This window comes from Acipenser ruthenus, chromosome 14 (genome assembly GCF_902713425.1).
Source record: "Acipenser ruthenus chromosome 14, fAciRut3.2 maternal haplotype, whole genome shotgun sequence".
Taxonomy (NCBI): Eukaryota; Metazoa; Chordata; class Actinopteri; order Acipenseriformes; family Acipenseridae; genus Acipenser; species Acipenser ruthenus.
In genome coordinates this window covers 10970238-10984513 of record NC_081202.1, presented here as the reverse complement: position 1 = coordinate 10984513, position 14276 = coordinate 10970238, and the positions used below count along the sequence as shown (strand labels likewise).

Below are 14276 nucleotides of genomic sequence, written 5' to 3'. Positions count from 1 at the left end.
TTTTTTTTTTTTTTTTTTTTTTTTAAATAACAAAGACGCTTATTCACTGGCAAACATGAAGTACTTTAGATGTGTAATAGCTGCAGTATAGGATACTGACCTTAGGTTTAGAGTTTCGGTGTTGGGAGAGGATTATTCATTGTTTTATTAACAATAATATGATAACCAATCAGAGTGCAGTGTCCTGACAGGAACTTTTGGTGGTACCTTTTTAAGGGCAGCTTTTTTTTTTTTTTTTTTTCATGTAATCTTATTGCGAACTCAACGTGCATCAAATAAGTCAGGAATTGTACATGATTCAAAGCATTGGACATATGGGATGAGTACAGTTATTGATGCATTTACACAGAAGTACAGACACACAAGCAAACATTTGACACTATGCAGCTTCTGTTTCTACCCACAATGCCGTGTTTACGAAGTTTGCCCAATTCATTTGAAGAGTCGTTAGCTAGTCTGACTCACCCAGTAAGTTGGCAAACTGATTCCGTTTTTTTTAATTATTAAATTAAATTAAATTAAATTAAATTAAATTAAATTAAATTAAATTAAATTAAATTAAATTGGTATAAGCCATAATTTTCCAATGCACTTTCACGTAGCCAGGAAATGTACCCTAATCATCAGACCGTCACCCTGATCACCTGATCAACTCGTGGGCAAAATGGCTTCTAGATCAGATTTCTTCGGGAGTCCCCTGCTTCTCGGTTTCTTTATACTTTCCTTGCTACCAACGGCTGAAGCTTTTGATGGAGGGGACGCAGTTGCTCTCCTTCTCGGAATGACAATTTCCGTCGTTGGATTTTGTGCCTGTCTGGGTTGGTATTCGCGGAAAAGAAACGGACAGCTGTAAGAACTGATGTCTGCACTTGCAGCAGTACAGGCCTGTGTACCCGGAAGTTAAGAATTTGTATTTTTCCTGGAGATTTTGAAACATGTTTTTTAAGAATTTGTATGTAAAACGGCTTAAATTCTAAAAGCACAGTTAAACTAATGATGTAAACAAATTGAACATAAGAATTACTACTCGTGAAGAGCTGCGTGAAACAAGACGACCGGGCAGTGGTATTCAGCAAACTCGAAATCTGTTGCTTGATACTAGTGGAAAACTGTTTAACATTGCACAATTTGATTTGTAAAAGAAAGAAAAAAATCAACGTTGATTATCTTTGGACGTTTGCGGGACTGTTGAGTTTTGACTTGTCTCCAGTATCTGCGCAGAATGCACCATCATTCCATCGAGACTGATGCGCAACCATTCCCTTTCACTTCAGCTTTGGAACGCGTTCTACATATTGTTACTGGCTGCACTGTCTTTCCAAATTGCAATGCGAGCTTGACTACGTTCTACACGTTTGGGAGACTACTGTAACCTTAATTATTGTCAGTAAGAGTCTGCCATAGGGGAAAAAATTAAAACCGTTTTGTGTACAGTATATTTTGCATGATGTAATGTATCGTGTCTGTGTGGGGCACTGAAACTTATCCTGGCATTTATCACCTTTGTTCACACAGTAAACACGTTATGACCCTGTTGCAGACATTCAATTGTTGTTTTACTATGTATAGTACTTTTTTAAAAAATTGTGATTTATGCATAAACCCAAAAAGTTAAAGTACGATCATTGATGACCACATTATTTAACTGTTTTGTGATCCAGTGTAAAACTACAGTAATATCGTAATATTTCTGAAAAATTATCCAAAGCCTCTAAGTACCTCCATGAACAATACTGTTGCATACTGAATATACGTTCTTCAAAAGAAAAACGGTACCCTTTAATTGTACATATTCATAAAAAACATAAGAAGTTAAAAACGTCTTAACAGGATTATTTTGATTTTCCTGGTTGCTATTTCTTTTTTTCTTTTTTTTTTTTTTTTGGTAGAGGTGTGGCCCAACTTTATACACTATTGGCTGTAAACCCTTTCATATATATATTTTGAAAGAAGTGCTGGGATAGAAGCCCAAGATCTTTTTCAAAATATACCTTTTTATTTTTCAATTTCATTCAATTTGTACATTTAAATCCAATATACAATACAATCAATTTTCACATTAAACATAATTTTCCCCAAGTCTCCCTTTACAGAGCCCTAATACAAATCATTTATCGACCCAAGTTTGGTGTAATCGGCCAATGTATCTTGTCCAAGTCAGTCATATAAATAAGGAGCAGTAAGCAACTGAGCACTGCCATTTGTTGTACACCTCTGTTCCTTAGATCTCTCTTATAAAAGTGTGCCACATTATAAATGCAGTCAAGTCAACACTATTGTTGTACTGCATAAGGTTGTACTACTGCAGTTTCTGTACAAGTTCACTGGACAATGTTGTGCAGGTGCAGAAAAACTGTTCATAATGCTATTATTGTTACAACAACATGTCTACATTAGTTTTCTTTCCATTGGTGTTTCAAATATGATAATGTATACAATTGCGATGACAATGGGGGGGATGTAATTGTTACAATTGCTCTCTACTTATTAAAAATAGGTTTAAATGAGGGTTACATATTCATGTTAAATGCAGAGAGAAGCACTCATTCCCTTTTAAGCTGTAAATGGGGGGGGGGGTCAATCAAATAGATGTATTCAAGGTTCTCTGAACCTCATGTTGCTTCTTACTCTCAGACAGTAACAGATGTACTGTAATAAATTATTTTTCTTGCTCTCCAAGTCTTTGTTTTTTTTTTTATTGTATGTTTGCTTTGCCCAATTTTAAATCAGGATATCCCCAGGAAACATAATTGCAACATTACAATGCAGTACAGTGCATCTGCACCAGCATTAAAATGTATGTAAAAGTAGGGCAGATTAATGTATTTCCACATTACCAGATAGTAATATACTCCTAATTATTATACTCCTTACCTGTGCACATTGGAAACTGGACTATTTGACGTGTTTTTTTTTTATTTATTTATTTATTTTTATTATTTTTTTTTTATCATTTAGCTCTTCCTCATCTTCCACATTAAAATAAACAACTGACATTTTAGTTGGAATCACATCAGGATATCAACATGGGCCCAGTTTTGACGCTGTGATATTCTCTTTTCTGGTGTAAATAATAAAACAAAACTTGTCTACACTTTTAAGGGCAATAGGCCACTTTTCAACATATCTTCAATAGTTTATATTGTTACTGTACAGTATTACTATTGTTGTTTATATCATATAGTATAATGATGATAATACTATTGTACACTAATCAGAATCAAAGGAATAAACAATTACCTTGATGTATTATTAGTATTATTATTAATGTTGTTTATGGTATTAACATTCTTTTCAAAAATGTTAATACCATAAACAAAAGATAATTTGAGTGTGTAATTGATAAGATGTGCAAAAGAGAAACAACAGTTAATTTAAGTCCTACCGGTAATCTAAACCTCCATACATCGTGTGAGCAGGAATATCTATGTCTGGCAATTATTCAGAAGGCATACATTATAAATAAATAAATAAATAAACACATACATACATTTCTAAGAATATGTATGGCCCTGCCAGCACATCAGAAGAAAGAAACGCGAGGATGTAGCACGTGCCTGGGTGTATAATTGATGAAGAAAATGTATTTATTGATGCTGCTCCCATTGAGCAGATGTTGCCGGGAGAGACCGTGCTGCTCCAACAAGAGACAGGACGCGGCTTGGATCACAAATAGGATAGTGCGCATGCTCTCGCTGTGCCAGTTACTGTATATTCACAGTGAAAAAAAGAGAACAGGCAACAAAACCAAGCTTTTTTTTTTTACAGCAAAGTGGCTCCAGCAATACAAATAACATCTGGGGAAACAAAGACAAAATCAACAGGTATGCTTTTATTTTATTTCTTATCAATCATATTTATTGTGTACGTTGTTACAATTAAGTATAGCTAGCAGTAAATATAATACTTGCAAAATGTACTGCTTTAATGGACGTTCCGGTTACAGTGTGAATGCAGTCTAACATTTACTGTCAGAAATATAAGAAACAGCCAGCATTATGACCCTTGTATTTATGTATGCACTGAATCTATTTTTATTTTTTTTGTTAATTAATTAGATTTGTATTCAAATGCAATTGTCAAATAAAAACAAAATACAGGTTACAAATTTGAAATTCTTCTATGTTTAAAATGTACAATTTAAATTCGATGTTAAAATGTATATCAATTGTATCACTGGCAGCGTAATTAACCTTTCCATACCCTTTTTTTAAATGTGGTTCATTACTCTTTTCTTTATGCTTCCATACCTCTGGGTGTGATACATCACTATTACAAAAAATCCCCGAAAATAAATTACAAAGGCTGCATTTAAGCATTGTTCGGTTTTATTTTGCGAATTATCTGAAATTGTAACTATAAACACTTAACTAAGCAAGATGTTATATTATAAATCCTGTGTTAACGTACACTAAGTAATTCAAGTCAACAGTTAAATCGACAAAAGAATATTGATGCTTAGTGCTGTATGTATCCTCCATTAATTTTCAACAATGCATGAGCTCCGAGGCAGCTGCTGGCTTGATACATACATTCTGCAGGGTCTTTGGGTGTGATCAACAGCTATCTGCTGCATTTCTATAAAACATATTTCAGATGTATAAAGTGGAGTGTAATTCTTCACCTTTGCATTTAAAAGCCTCAATAGTTTTGGCTTCATACCTATTTTATATACAAATTCGTTCTATACTTCTTTTTAAAAAAAAAAATACCATTCTTGTTAATGTAAATGCTCAATCCAAAAATGCAGTCTGTAGTTAATAAAATGCTTATCAGATTTGTAAAAATATCAAAAGAAAATCTAAAAAGATGAACAAAGGAGTATTTTTTTTTGCATTTTGTATTTTGATGTATGTTTATAATATTTGCAATCTGATATAAAACAATACCATTTTACCTACACATACTGTATACAGAAAGGTAAAGCAACTCATTGAATACCTTAAAAGAAAACCTGATTGGTGGATAATATTTTTCAGGGGTTTGGTTGTGATGAAACAAAAGAACAAAGGATGGCTTAGAAGAACGACAGCTTCCAGTCCAGGATTGTATTTTAAAGCACACATATGGATCTATCTCCTCCCTGTGAATCTAGATCATGATACTTGACTGAGGCTATCTTATTATCCATCCATCTATGGCGAACTATAGTCATGCGGGTGACCACAACATCTTGCAGAATCTTTCTCCTCTTACGACTTTTCTCAAACTGACTTCCCTTGGCTTCATCATTGGGGTTGGCATGGTTGGTAACCTCCTGATATCCATCTTATTGGTCAAAGACAAGACCTTGCACCGAGCTCCCTACTACTTTTTACTTGATCTTTGTGGTTCAGATATACTCAGATCCGCAATTTGTTTCCCGTTTGTATTCACTTCAGTTAAAAATGGTTCGTCCTGGACATATGGAACGCTTACATGTAAAGTGATTGCCTTTCTGGGAGTTTTATCTTGCTTTCATACTGCCTTTATGCTGTTTTGCATCAGTGTGACTCGATACCTGGCCATAGCCCATCACCGTTTCTATACGAAAAGGCTGACGTTTTGGACCTGCTTGGCTGTCATTTGTATGGTGTGGACTCTTTCCGTGGCTATGGCTTTTCCACCAGTCTTGGATGTGGGTACCTACTCCTTTATCAGGGAGGAAGACCAGTGCACTTTCCAACATCGCTCCTTCAGAGCCAACGACTCACTGGGATTTATGCTGCTTCTAGCCCTAATACTTCTCGCCACCCAGCTTGTCTACCTCAAGCTTATTTTTTTTGTCCATGATCGCAGGAAGATGAAACCAGTCCAGTTTGTACCAGCTGTCAGCCAGAACTGGACTTTTCATGGTCCGGGGGCCAGTGGCCAGGCGGCTGCAAACTGGTTAGCTGGCTTTGGAAGAGGCCCTACTCCACCGACCCTGCTGGGAATAAGGCAAAACACCAATACAACAGGGAGAAGACGACTCCTCATTTTGGATGAATTTAAAACTGAAAAAAGGATTAGCAGGATGTTCTACATTATGACGTTTTTTTTTCTTACCTTGTGGGGCCCCTATCTTGTAGCATGCTATTGGAGAGTGTTTGCCAGGGGGCCCGTGGTGCCAGGGGGGTACTTGACAGCCGCAGTCTGGATGAGTTTTGCCCAGGCTGGAGTCAATCCATTTATCTGCATTTTCTCCAACAGAGAGTTGAGGCGCTGTTTCAGCACAACACTCCTTTACTGCAGAAAATCCAGGTTACCTAGGGAACCCTACTGTGTCATATGAGGGCTTTGTTGATTGAGCTCTGGTTTGCCCTGTATTTGACAGCGTTCCCCCTCAACAGCCAAAAGTGTACTGTCGGTCACTCACTTCAAAATATGATAGAAGGAGGGTGCAGTAAATGCGAGATTATGCTGAACTGCACAAAATGAAGCGTTCTGGAGAAGGACAGTGTTTATGTTAACTTGTAAGTAAGCCACCAATGTGGAAGCTTGTTTAATAAAAAAAAGACTTGAACATCTTTTTGTCGGATCTATGAAGATACAGTTTGAGGAGTTTGGAGTAAAAGCAGCAAAAGGTTGTCTCCAGCAAGTAAATGAATATTGTTTGTTTTACATCTTAAAAAAAAAAAAAAAAAAAAAAAGTTGCACTAAAAAAAAAAAAAGACATCAAGACAAATATATGTTTAATAATTGCATTGTAAGGATATCTTTGGTTTACCTAAACAAAACAATACTTTATTTTACAACAGAGCTTTCATTTCATTTGCTGTATTATTATAGTAAAGCAAGGTATATCAGTGTGACCAGTGTTGGACTGCACCAACACAAGAGGCATTTGAATTAAATGTAAGTATGTTCTTTTTATGGGGGGGAGGGGGGGGGGGGTATTGTGCTTTAAAGTTGTATTCAGACTTGACTTGGCATTTATTACTCATATAAATATTTCCCTACTGACTGACATGATATTATTTTCTTTATAATTTGAATGGCAAAAAATGCACAACTATGGTTTACAATTTAGCAAATACCTTTTTTCTGAGCAAGCCACCAGATAACAGTTGATAAGATACTCATCACTCTCAGTAGGCACCAATGTAAATTTTATCATTGTCTGATTCTTGTGGAGGCATTGTTTCCTTACAGTAAATTGATACTATCTGTTATCTAGTTAGATTTAATTCTGAAAGGTGTGAAACATATCCCTGGTGTATCTGAGCCGACACAGTCAGTACACACAATGACCTAATCTTTGTAAAAGTCTGCTCCCCACCCAAAACCATAAGGAGCTTATGTGAGTGTATTATATATTTTGGACAGTTGTCATGTTGAGACCAGAGCCTTATTATGAAATCTTGCACAATTTGTAAAATATGTATTGTATCAAAGGCACACTGTCTTGTTTATACTTTCTGCACATTTTCTCTACTGATTGTTTTGGATTATTTACATTTTAACTTGTGAGAAATTAATATTTAGCATTATCATTTTTAGTATTTTAGAGGTACTATAGAAGCAGTATAAGTCTTTGAGTCTTTTGTTCTCAGAGATTCAGATATGTGCGTATATTTAAGTTTATGATTGCATTTGCCAAAAGTTACCTGTGTAATCTGTTGCTTAAATTTTGGAAATAAAATTTTACATTTTGCAAATATGTTTTTCAATTTTCTTCCTGCTCCAAAACACAATCTATGAAGCCTGTAAATACACAGATTTGAAAGACATGTTATTTGCTGTCAGTCCATGCCAGAAGTTTAAATGAATGACCGATGCAAAGTAAGATTGATAAATTGTCCAGCACAAAGTTACCTAGTTCATCATAATTACCTGTCTGGTGGCATAGATCTGTTGTAATACATGTAAGTCACTTCCGTTTAAGGGTACAGACATTGTAACAAAGAGATATGTGGATTACATAATAAAACTGTTACTGTTCTGGACTTTTTATGAAGATAGGTGGTGTAGCAGTTTGCAGTTTACTTGCCTTTATACTTTTCCTCTCTGCATTGCTGTAATACTGAATTTCATTCATAATTTGGCGCTATCAGAAATAGTTAAGAAACAAAAAATGCTACAGAGAATTAATAATTTGGATGAAAATGACATAATGTAATTTTACAGTAACTAACTAAAGCTGACCTGTCCATAGAAGCAAGGAAACTGAAAGAAAGTTTTTTTCAGATTGAATGAAGACATCACCCTGTCTTTCTTTGCTAACCATGGTAGTTTTGCTACATGTTGACTGTACATTGTACCTTTTTTTCTTTTCAAGCCCATTAATAACTTTAATGGGATACTTTACTTTTCCTCTAAATCAAAGAGCTGCACTAGGGAGCTGAATGAAAGATATGATCAGTTGGTAAGCCCTGTAGTGCAGTATATAGATTCCTGATTAGAAGTGTCTTAGTGACTTATTACATTGGCTTATTAATGAGAATGTATAGAAATAGTTCCCTTAGTAAAGCTGCTTGAACAGCCAACTCACTGTTGACAAAATATTGCCAATGCATTTTTTTTGTATAGTTCTATTGGTAGGTGAAACATTAATCCAGCCTTGGTTCCACCTTCCAGCAATGCAGACCATTTCTTTCTTTTAGTTATCCATATGATACACCCTACATTTTTGTAGGCCAATCAACATCAACAAACCCAATTAAGGTGCCCCATCTTTTCCATAGAATGGTTTATTTTGATATAATCTGATAAACACCAATGTCCCTTAAAGGTTGTGTATCAGCATGAAAATAGATATACATAAAAAGTGATGTGAAAAATTAAGTATTTAACTTCCCCTTTAAGGGAAGTGTACTGATTAACACTAGGTGGCAGTGTGATCTATATTTAAAATTTTTTCAAATTAAAGGTAAACAATAACACTTTAAAGTAAAACATTTTGATCAATATTGATCAACACCACAGCAAGCCCCCAAACAGTACAATTTGGAACTTGGTATAAACACCCCCATGTGTATGAAATGAACTTCAGATATAAAATAGACATATTTCTATATTGTAGTTTGTGGAGATGCTTTGCACCAAGCACATAATTATCACAACAAAGGCACTGCCACCTTGCTCCAGTAGCGAAGCCTGTATATTCTTTGCAGGTGCCTATACTTAATAAGATATATTGTATCTTTCCTTTATTCATATCTACAGGCATCCATAGCATGTTATGTGGAACTGTTTTAAAAACAAAAATCAAAATAGTCAGAAAATTCCTATTGTGTGATAAGCACTGTACTGTGAGTATTGAAATGTTGTATTACGTACAGGCATGTCCTTACATACGTATGGATACACAATACGATACACAATACTCAAACAATAATAGTTATGTTAAGATGTACTGCTTGACAAATCTTACAAAAAGCTTTTTTTAAATGTAGCACGTATATTGTACCACAGCTGAATATACATTTCTTACATCTTAATAGGCATACTAAAATATGCAAAAATTATAAAGGTCATAGTGAAACTCATAAAATAAGATAATGATCTGTCCCTTGAGGGCTGCATTAACAAAGTTTTACTTTAAGTATCATTGGTCTGGTTTATCTTTATTATAGATGACTAAACCTTAAATTAAAAATTGATGAATAGAGGCCACTGATCTACTGTGATGTAATAATGGAATGTGTGGCTATATATAAAAAAACAATGACTGTAGGTTCAAAACTAGTTTTTAAAACTACTTTTCAACATTATGCACAAGATTAATAAAAAAATAAAAAAAATACAGAGTGGTTGGATCAGCCTATACTCCGGAGGGATAAGCCACAGCTGGATTTTCTTTGAATATTTTACAGCACTGTGGAACCACCCTGAATCGATCAGGTCAACACCATAGGATCAGATCACAGAGCCCAGAAAGTAGTTTTGTTTTACTAATGAGCAACAAGTGTCTGAAATATTTATGAGCTTTTAGACATGTGTTATTTGACTAATTGTGCTTATGCTATATGTAAATTTTACAACTTAAAACAACTTAATTTTAATGAATACAGTTTAACAATTTAATGATACATTTTTGTTATATTGCATTTAAAAAAAAAGTCTTATGTCTTGAACTCAGCGGGGATCTTTTTTTAATTATCAGACCCACTTTATTTATTTTTGTATTACATGACTGAAAATAAATAAAATCACCCCTGCTGAAAAAACGTAAGCTAGGCTGATATAGGCTTCAATATGTAGATCCTCCACTATTCATATCATTAAAACATACCACAATGGCAACAGAGCTGTTACTAATATTTTGGAAGAAAAGGTAATAAAATCACAATCTCAATGTGAATAATGAATTAATAACCCTCATACTACATACTCACAGTATGTAGTACAAAAAATTACTACATCTTCACAGTAGCTGTAAAACCCGCTTTTAGTTTTTATTCTGTTAGGTCACAATTGTCGCAACAGTAAAGTATCTGGCTGCTCTTGCTATTGCGGAGGGTACTGTAAAGAAAACACATTTTACATTCTTCTGAAACTTGACTTCATTCTTTTAGCGTCCTCTGTACAGCGGTGTGTGCCTTCTTTCCATTTCATGCATGAGTGTTTTGGTAAGCATGGACAAACAGTGTTGTAGTGCCATTTTCTAAGACAAAGCATCTACAGTGTAAAAATAAAGTATAAACAATTATACAGTATCTATTTATATATGTAAATCTACTTAAGCAATCCATGTAAGTATACATTGCCACAGGATCTTATTAAATCAATTATCCTGCTTTCAGTTGACCTTTTAATGGGATGTTTTTAAATGAGCAGAGTGACCTTAAGGTAGGTAAGTGTACCAGTAGTACCCAAACTGGACAAACTACATACATATGAAGCATGTGTTCCTAACAACAGATAACGTTATTCTTAAAATATCTTCAACAACTGTATATTCAATAGAAATGACCATATACACACAGATAACTATTTCAAATGATCTGCAATTTGTTATTCAAATGCATCCCTGGTATATGTCCTGCCATTCAGTCTCAGTCACAATGGGCAATACCCGACCTGACTTTGATACAGGACTGATAGCAGCTGCTTCCGTACCCAACACCATGCACATTCTCAAAAGTGAAGACACTCTGGACCTTTTCTGGTGAAAAGACTTTGCTGAAATTTGCCACCCCCAATTTATAGACAATTCTTTGTGGTTTGGTCACATAACAGTTTATGGTGGCCCTCCACATTACAAATGGCAGGTGATTGTAATACTTTATACCACATCTTTTTGAGAATAGTTAAGCAGTATAAAAATATTCAGAAGCAATTTGCTATGTATGCTGGAAGGCCGCTTGGTGCTCATTATAAAATGGTAACAATGATATTAGAAAATGGGCCATGCCTTATCTTAATATATAAAGAAGAAAATGTGTCTGTCTGTCTATTCCTTTATGCATTCGGACCCCGCAGGAGCCAGTGCAACCAAACTTTGCATGGCCTCCTCTTTCATCCAGGGGAAGGTCGAGGGCTATGTTTGGATCCAGAATTTTGACCCCCGTGGTACTTTATTTAGTAACCCCATTGCTGGATCACTACAGTAGCCATATATCTCAAATTAAAGAAACCCACAAAACCAAAACATAAATAAAAAGAACAAATTTTTTTTTTTAAATTAAAAATGGCAAAAACCAAAAAAAAATAAAGTTAAAAAAAAGTCTGAGCGCATTGTGCGACACCCAAGATCGGTAACTTACAGGAAACCATAAGGCTACCGTTCCCCAATTTGTCATGCTTCAAATATTGAAATATTGAATTTCCACGGGCAGTGCCGGGTACTGCAGCTAGTATCATTATATTTAGCTCATGTCAGAGACAGAAGCATATGGATTACATTTTTCAAATTCATTACCATTTTGGCATTGTTCCATATTTGGCTTTTGCTACCCACAGTTGATCATAACAAATTTCCTCTGCGCAACTGTGCAAATCCTCTCTGTGGGTAAAAAAGGTTGCCAGTCTGAATTAAATTACACTAAACATGCTTCTCTTTACAGCTACATATTACTACATTTATCAGAGATAAAGTTAAAAAAATGTTTATTCCAGTGACTGTTTAAAAAGCATACCACAATCATAGTATGGATTTTGGTCCAACGTATAAACAAGTGCATTTGTCAGAGCTACTACTGCTAATGTTTGTCATTTTTACCCTTTACTTTTTTAAAGCTGTCACAAATGTTTCTGTTTTTTACAGGATTTGTAATTGTGGACTGAGTCATAAATTGTCACAATACTTACCTACACAGTCATGTGGGGAGGGGAAAAGGATCTCGGCCTACCACTAGTAAACAAAACTTGAATTTGACTGAAAACAATATATGCTTCAACCAATAGTGCATTTGAGCTTGTTCCTCATAGGCCATGTTTACACTTGTCAAATGTAAACTGTATTCATATCAGTGATTTATCCAGTTGCTATAATTGTAAATGAATTCCTTTAATCTAGGTGATTCAACTCTTGCTCTTCAGACACATCAGTGCCATTTCCGAAATGGATTGTGACAAGCTCATCTGATCATGCACACATTTGGAGGCCTATATGTGGATGTTGCAGCATACTTTGTCATTGGTTTGTCAATGAGCCAGACCATTTTTTGAAAGCACAATAACATTTATCTAGGAAAGGGATAGAACTTTTTTTCCTGTTTGTTTCAGTTTTTTAGTATCTGTATCTCAGGTACTGTATGAGGACTGATAATTAGGCAAACCTAATGATACATTTTATAGGCAATTTAATTTGAAGCATTTTTTGTAATGGAAAACATCTTTAGAAGGGAAACATTTAATTCTCCTCCTTTTTAATTATTTTGTGTTCTTTATTTTGTTATGTCTTTATAATCCAAAAACCAATTGTATTACTGTAAGCCATGTATGCATTTCATTAATAATGGAATAAGCATCACTTGACGGTTATTTGCTAAAACATGGATGTCTTGTCCACATGTTAATTAATTAATAATAGTAGCTGTGTATGCTATTGTGGTATAAGAAAAGTCCTGCTTATACTTTTAGTTATTGTAGCAGTATTCTAAAATAAAATCTGCAATACAAAACAAAATATGAAACAACAAAAATAGCCCCCAAACCCTTTGTCATTAGATAAATAAAAATGCAAATGTATTTTATTTTATTAAAAAAAAAAAAAAAAAGATATGCCAGTTTGATATTGCTGTCATTTCTTCTAGGTATTAGATTGTTTACCTCTACATCACACAAGGGAATGCTGTGCACTGTTAGAACCAACCTTGGGGGAGTATGGGTGACACTCATCTCCATGTTGACCAAATGGGGTGCAGAGCCAGAGACCACGGATCCACAGGCTTCCAGCACAGTACCAGCCCCTAGAGCACTGAGCATCCTCTTCACACACCTAGAACGAAAGTGGTGCAGAGGCATAACAATCAATGGTACAATAAGCCTTGGCAATAAATTAGTGGTGTGTTACTTCAGGGAATTTACCAGAAATTATGAACTACTTTGGTCAGTAATTATTGTCAATGTACTTATATAATTCAGTTTGTAATTCTGGTAACTCCCTGGTGCAGAGGGTGTTACCAGTATAATGAAATGTGTCAGTGAATCTAGCAATTATATTTCCATAACTTTTCAGTCTCATGGTATACATAATTATGTACTGAGGTTACACAGGCTAAGGGGTGGATTAATGTTTGGATTTTATATCTTCAACTGAGTTCCATCTCTTCCTATGCTTAAATTATTGTGTGTGAGGATCTCATGATGAGAACTCATGAAAGCTACCAGGAACTAAAGATACAATAACCAAGTACTGTATTATACAGAAATGAAGATTAATAAAATTGTCCAGACTTTATTTCTCACTTTGGAAACTGTGTATCTTGCCAAAACACCATTAATCATGTGCAGTACCTGGTCATTAAGTCTAATGGTTTTTAAATCTAATTATTTTTTTATACTGAGCACAGAAGTTAACAAAGAAGTTAAGCATTGTGTACCTTATACAGTTCAACCAATAAGGAACAAGGCTGCATACAGTTATAAAAACATGTACTTATCTCAGTGAATGAATTGCCAAGGTCATGATGAATAGCAGTCCCTCAATGACTGTATGTGCATTAGCATCATTGAAGATATATTGGGTCATGATTATTAACATCTTTGTGCAAAAATGCAGTTTGCAGTATTTATTGTTAAAGGAAAAACAACATTTGAATGTCACAAAACTAGTTACAATCAATTCAGGTTGCTTCAACAATTTAATAGTTCATGAAGTGTTATTTATTATAATATTTTTATATTTTGCATTGTAATTTAGTGTTATT

General features: G+C 34.7%; 2 protein-coding genes across 2 annotated transcripts; both read left to right on the top strand.

Moving 5' to 3' along the window:
* Positions 1 to 578: 578 nt before the first annotated feature.
* Positions 579 to 2679, top strand: LOC117420006 (small integral membrane protein 30-like). The gene has a single exon (XM_034033493.3). It carries the CDS (start codon positions 665 to 667, stop codon positions 851 to 853), a length of 189 nt encoding a protein of 62 aa, XP_033889384.1. The 5' UTR covers positions 579 to 664; the 3' UTR covers positions 854 to 2679.
* An 872-nt stretch (positions 2680 to 3551) lies between these two features.
* Positions 3552 to 7621, top strand: LOC117420005 (probable G protein-coupled receptor 85). The gene is made up of 2 exons (XM_034926378.2): positions 3552 to 3824; positions 4980 to 7621. Exon 2 carries the CDS (start codon positions 5138 to 5140, stop codon positions 6251 to 6253), a length of 1116 nt encoding a protein of 371 aa, XP_034782269.1. The 5' UTR covers positions 3552 to 3824; positions 4980 to 5137; the 3' UTR covers positions 6254 to 7621.
* Positions 7622 to 14276: the final 6655 nt, after the last annotated feature.

Bases quoted from the DNA above. Each gene is read 5' to 3' on its own strand.
- LOC117420006 (XM_034033493.3), top strand. From the start codon at position 665: ATGGCTTCTAGATCAGATTTCTTCGGGAGTCCCCTGCTTCTCGGTTTC.
- LOC117420005 (XM_034926378.2), top strand. From the start codon at position 5,138: ATGGCGAACTATAGTCATGCGGGTGACCACAACATCTTGCAGAATCTT.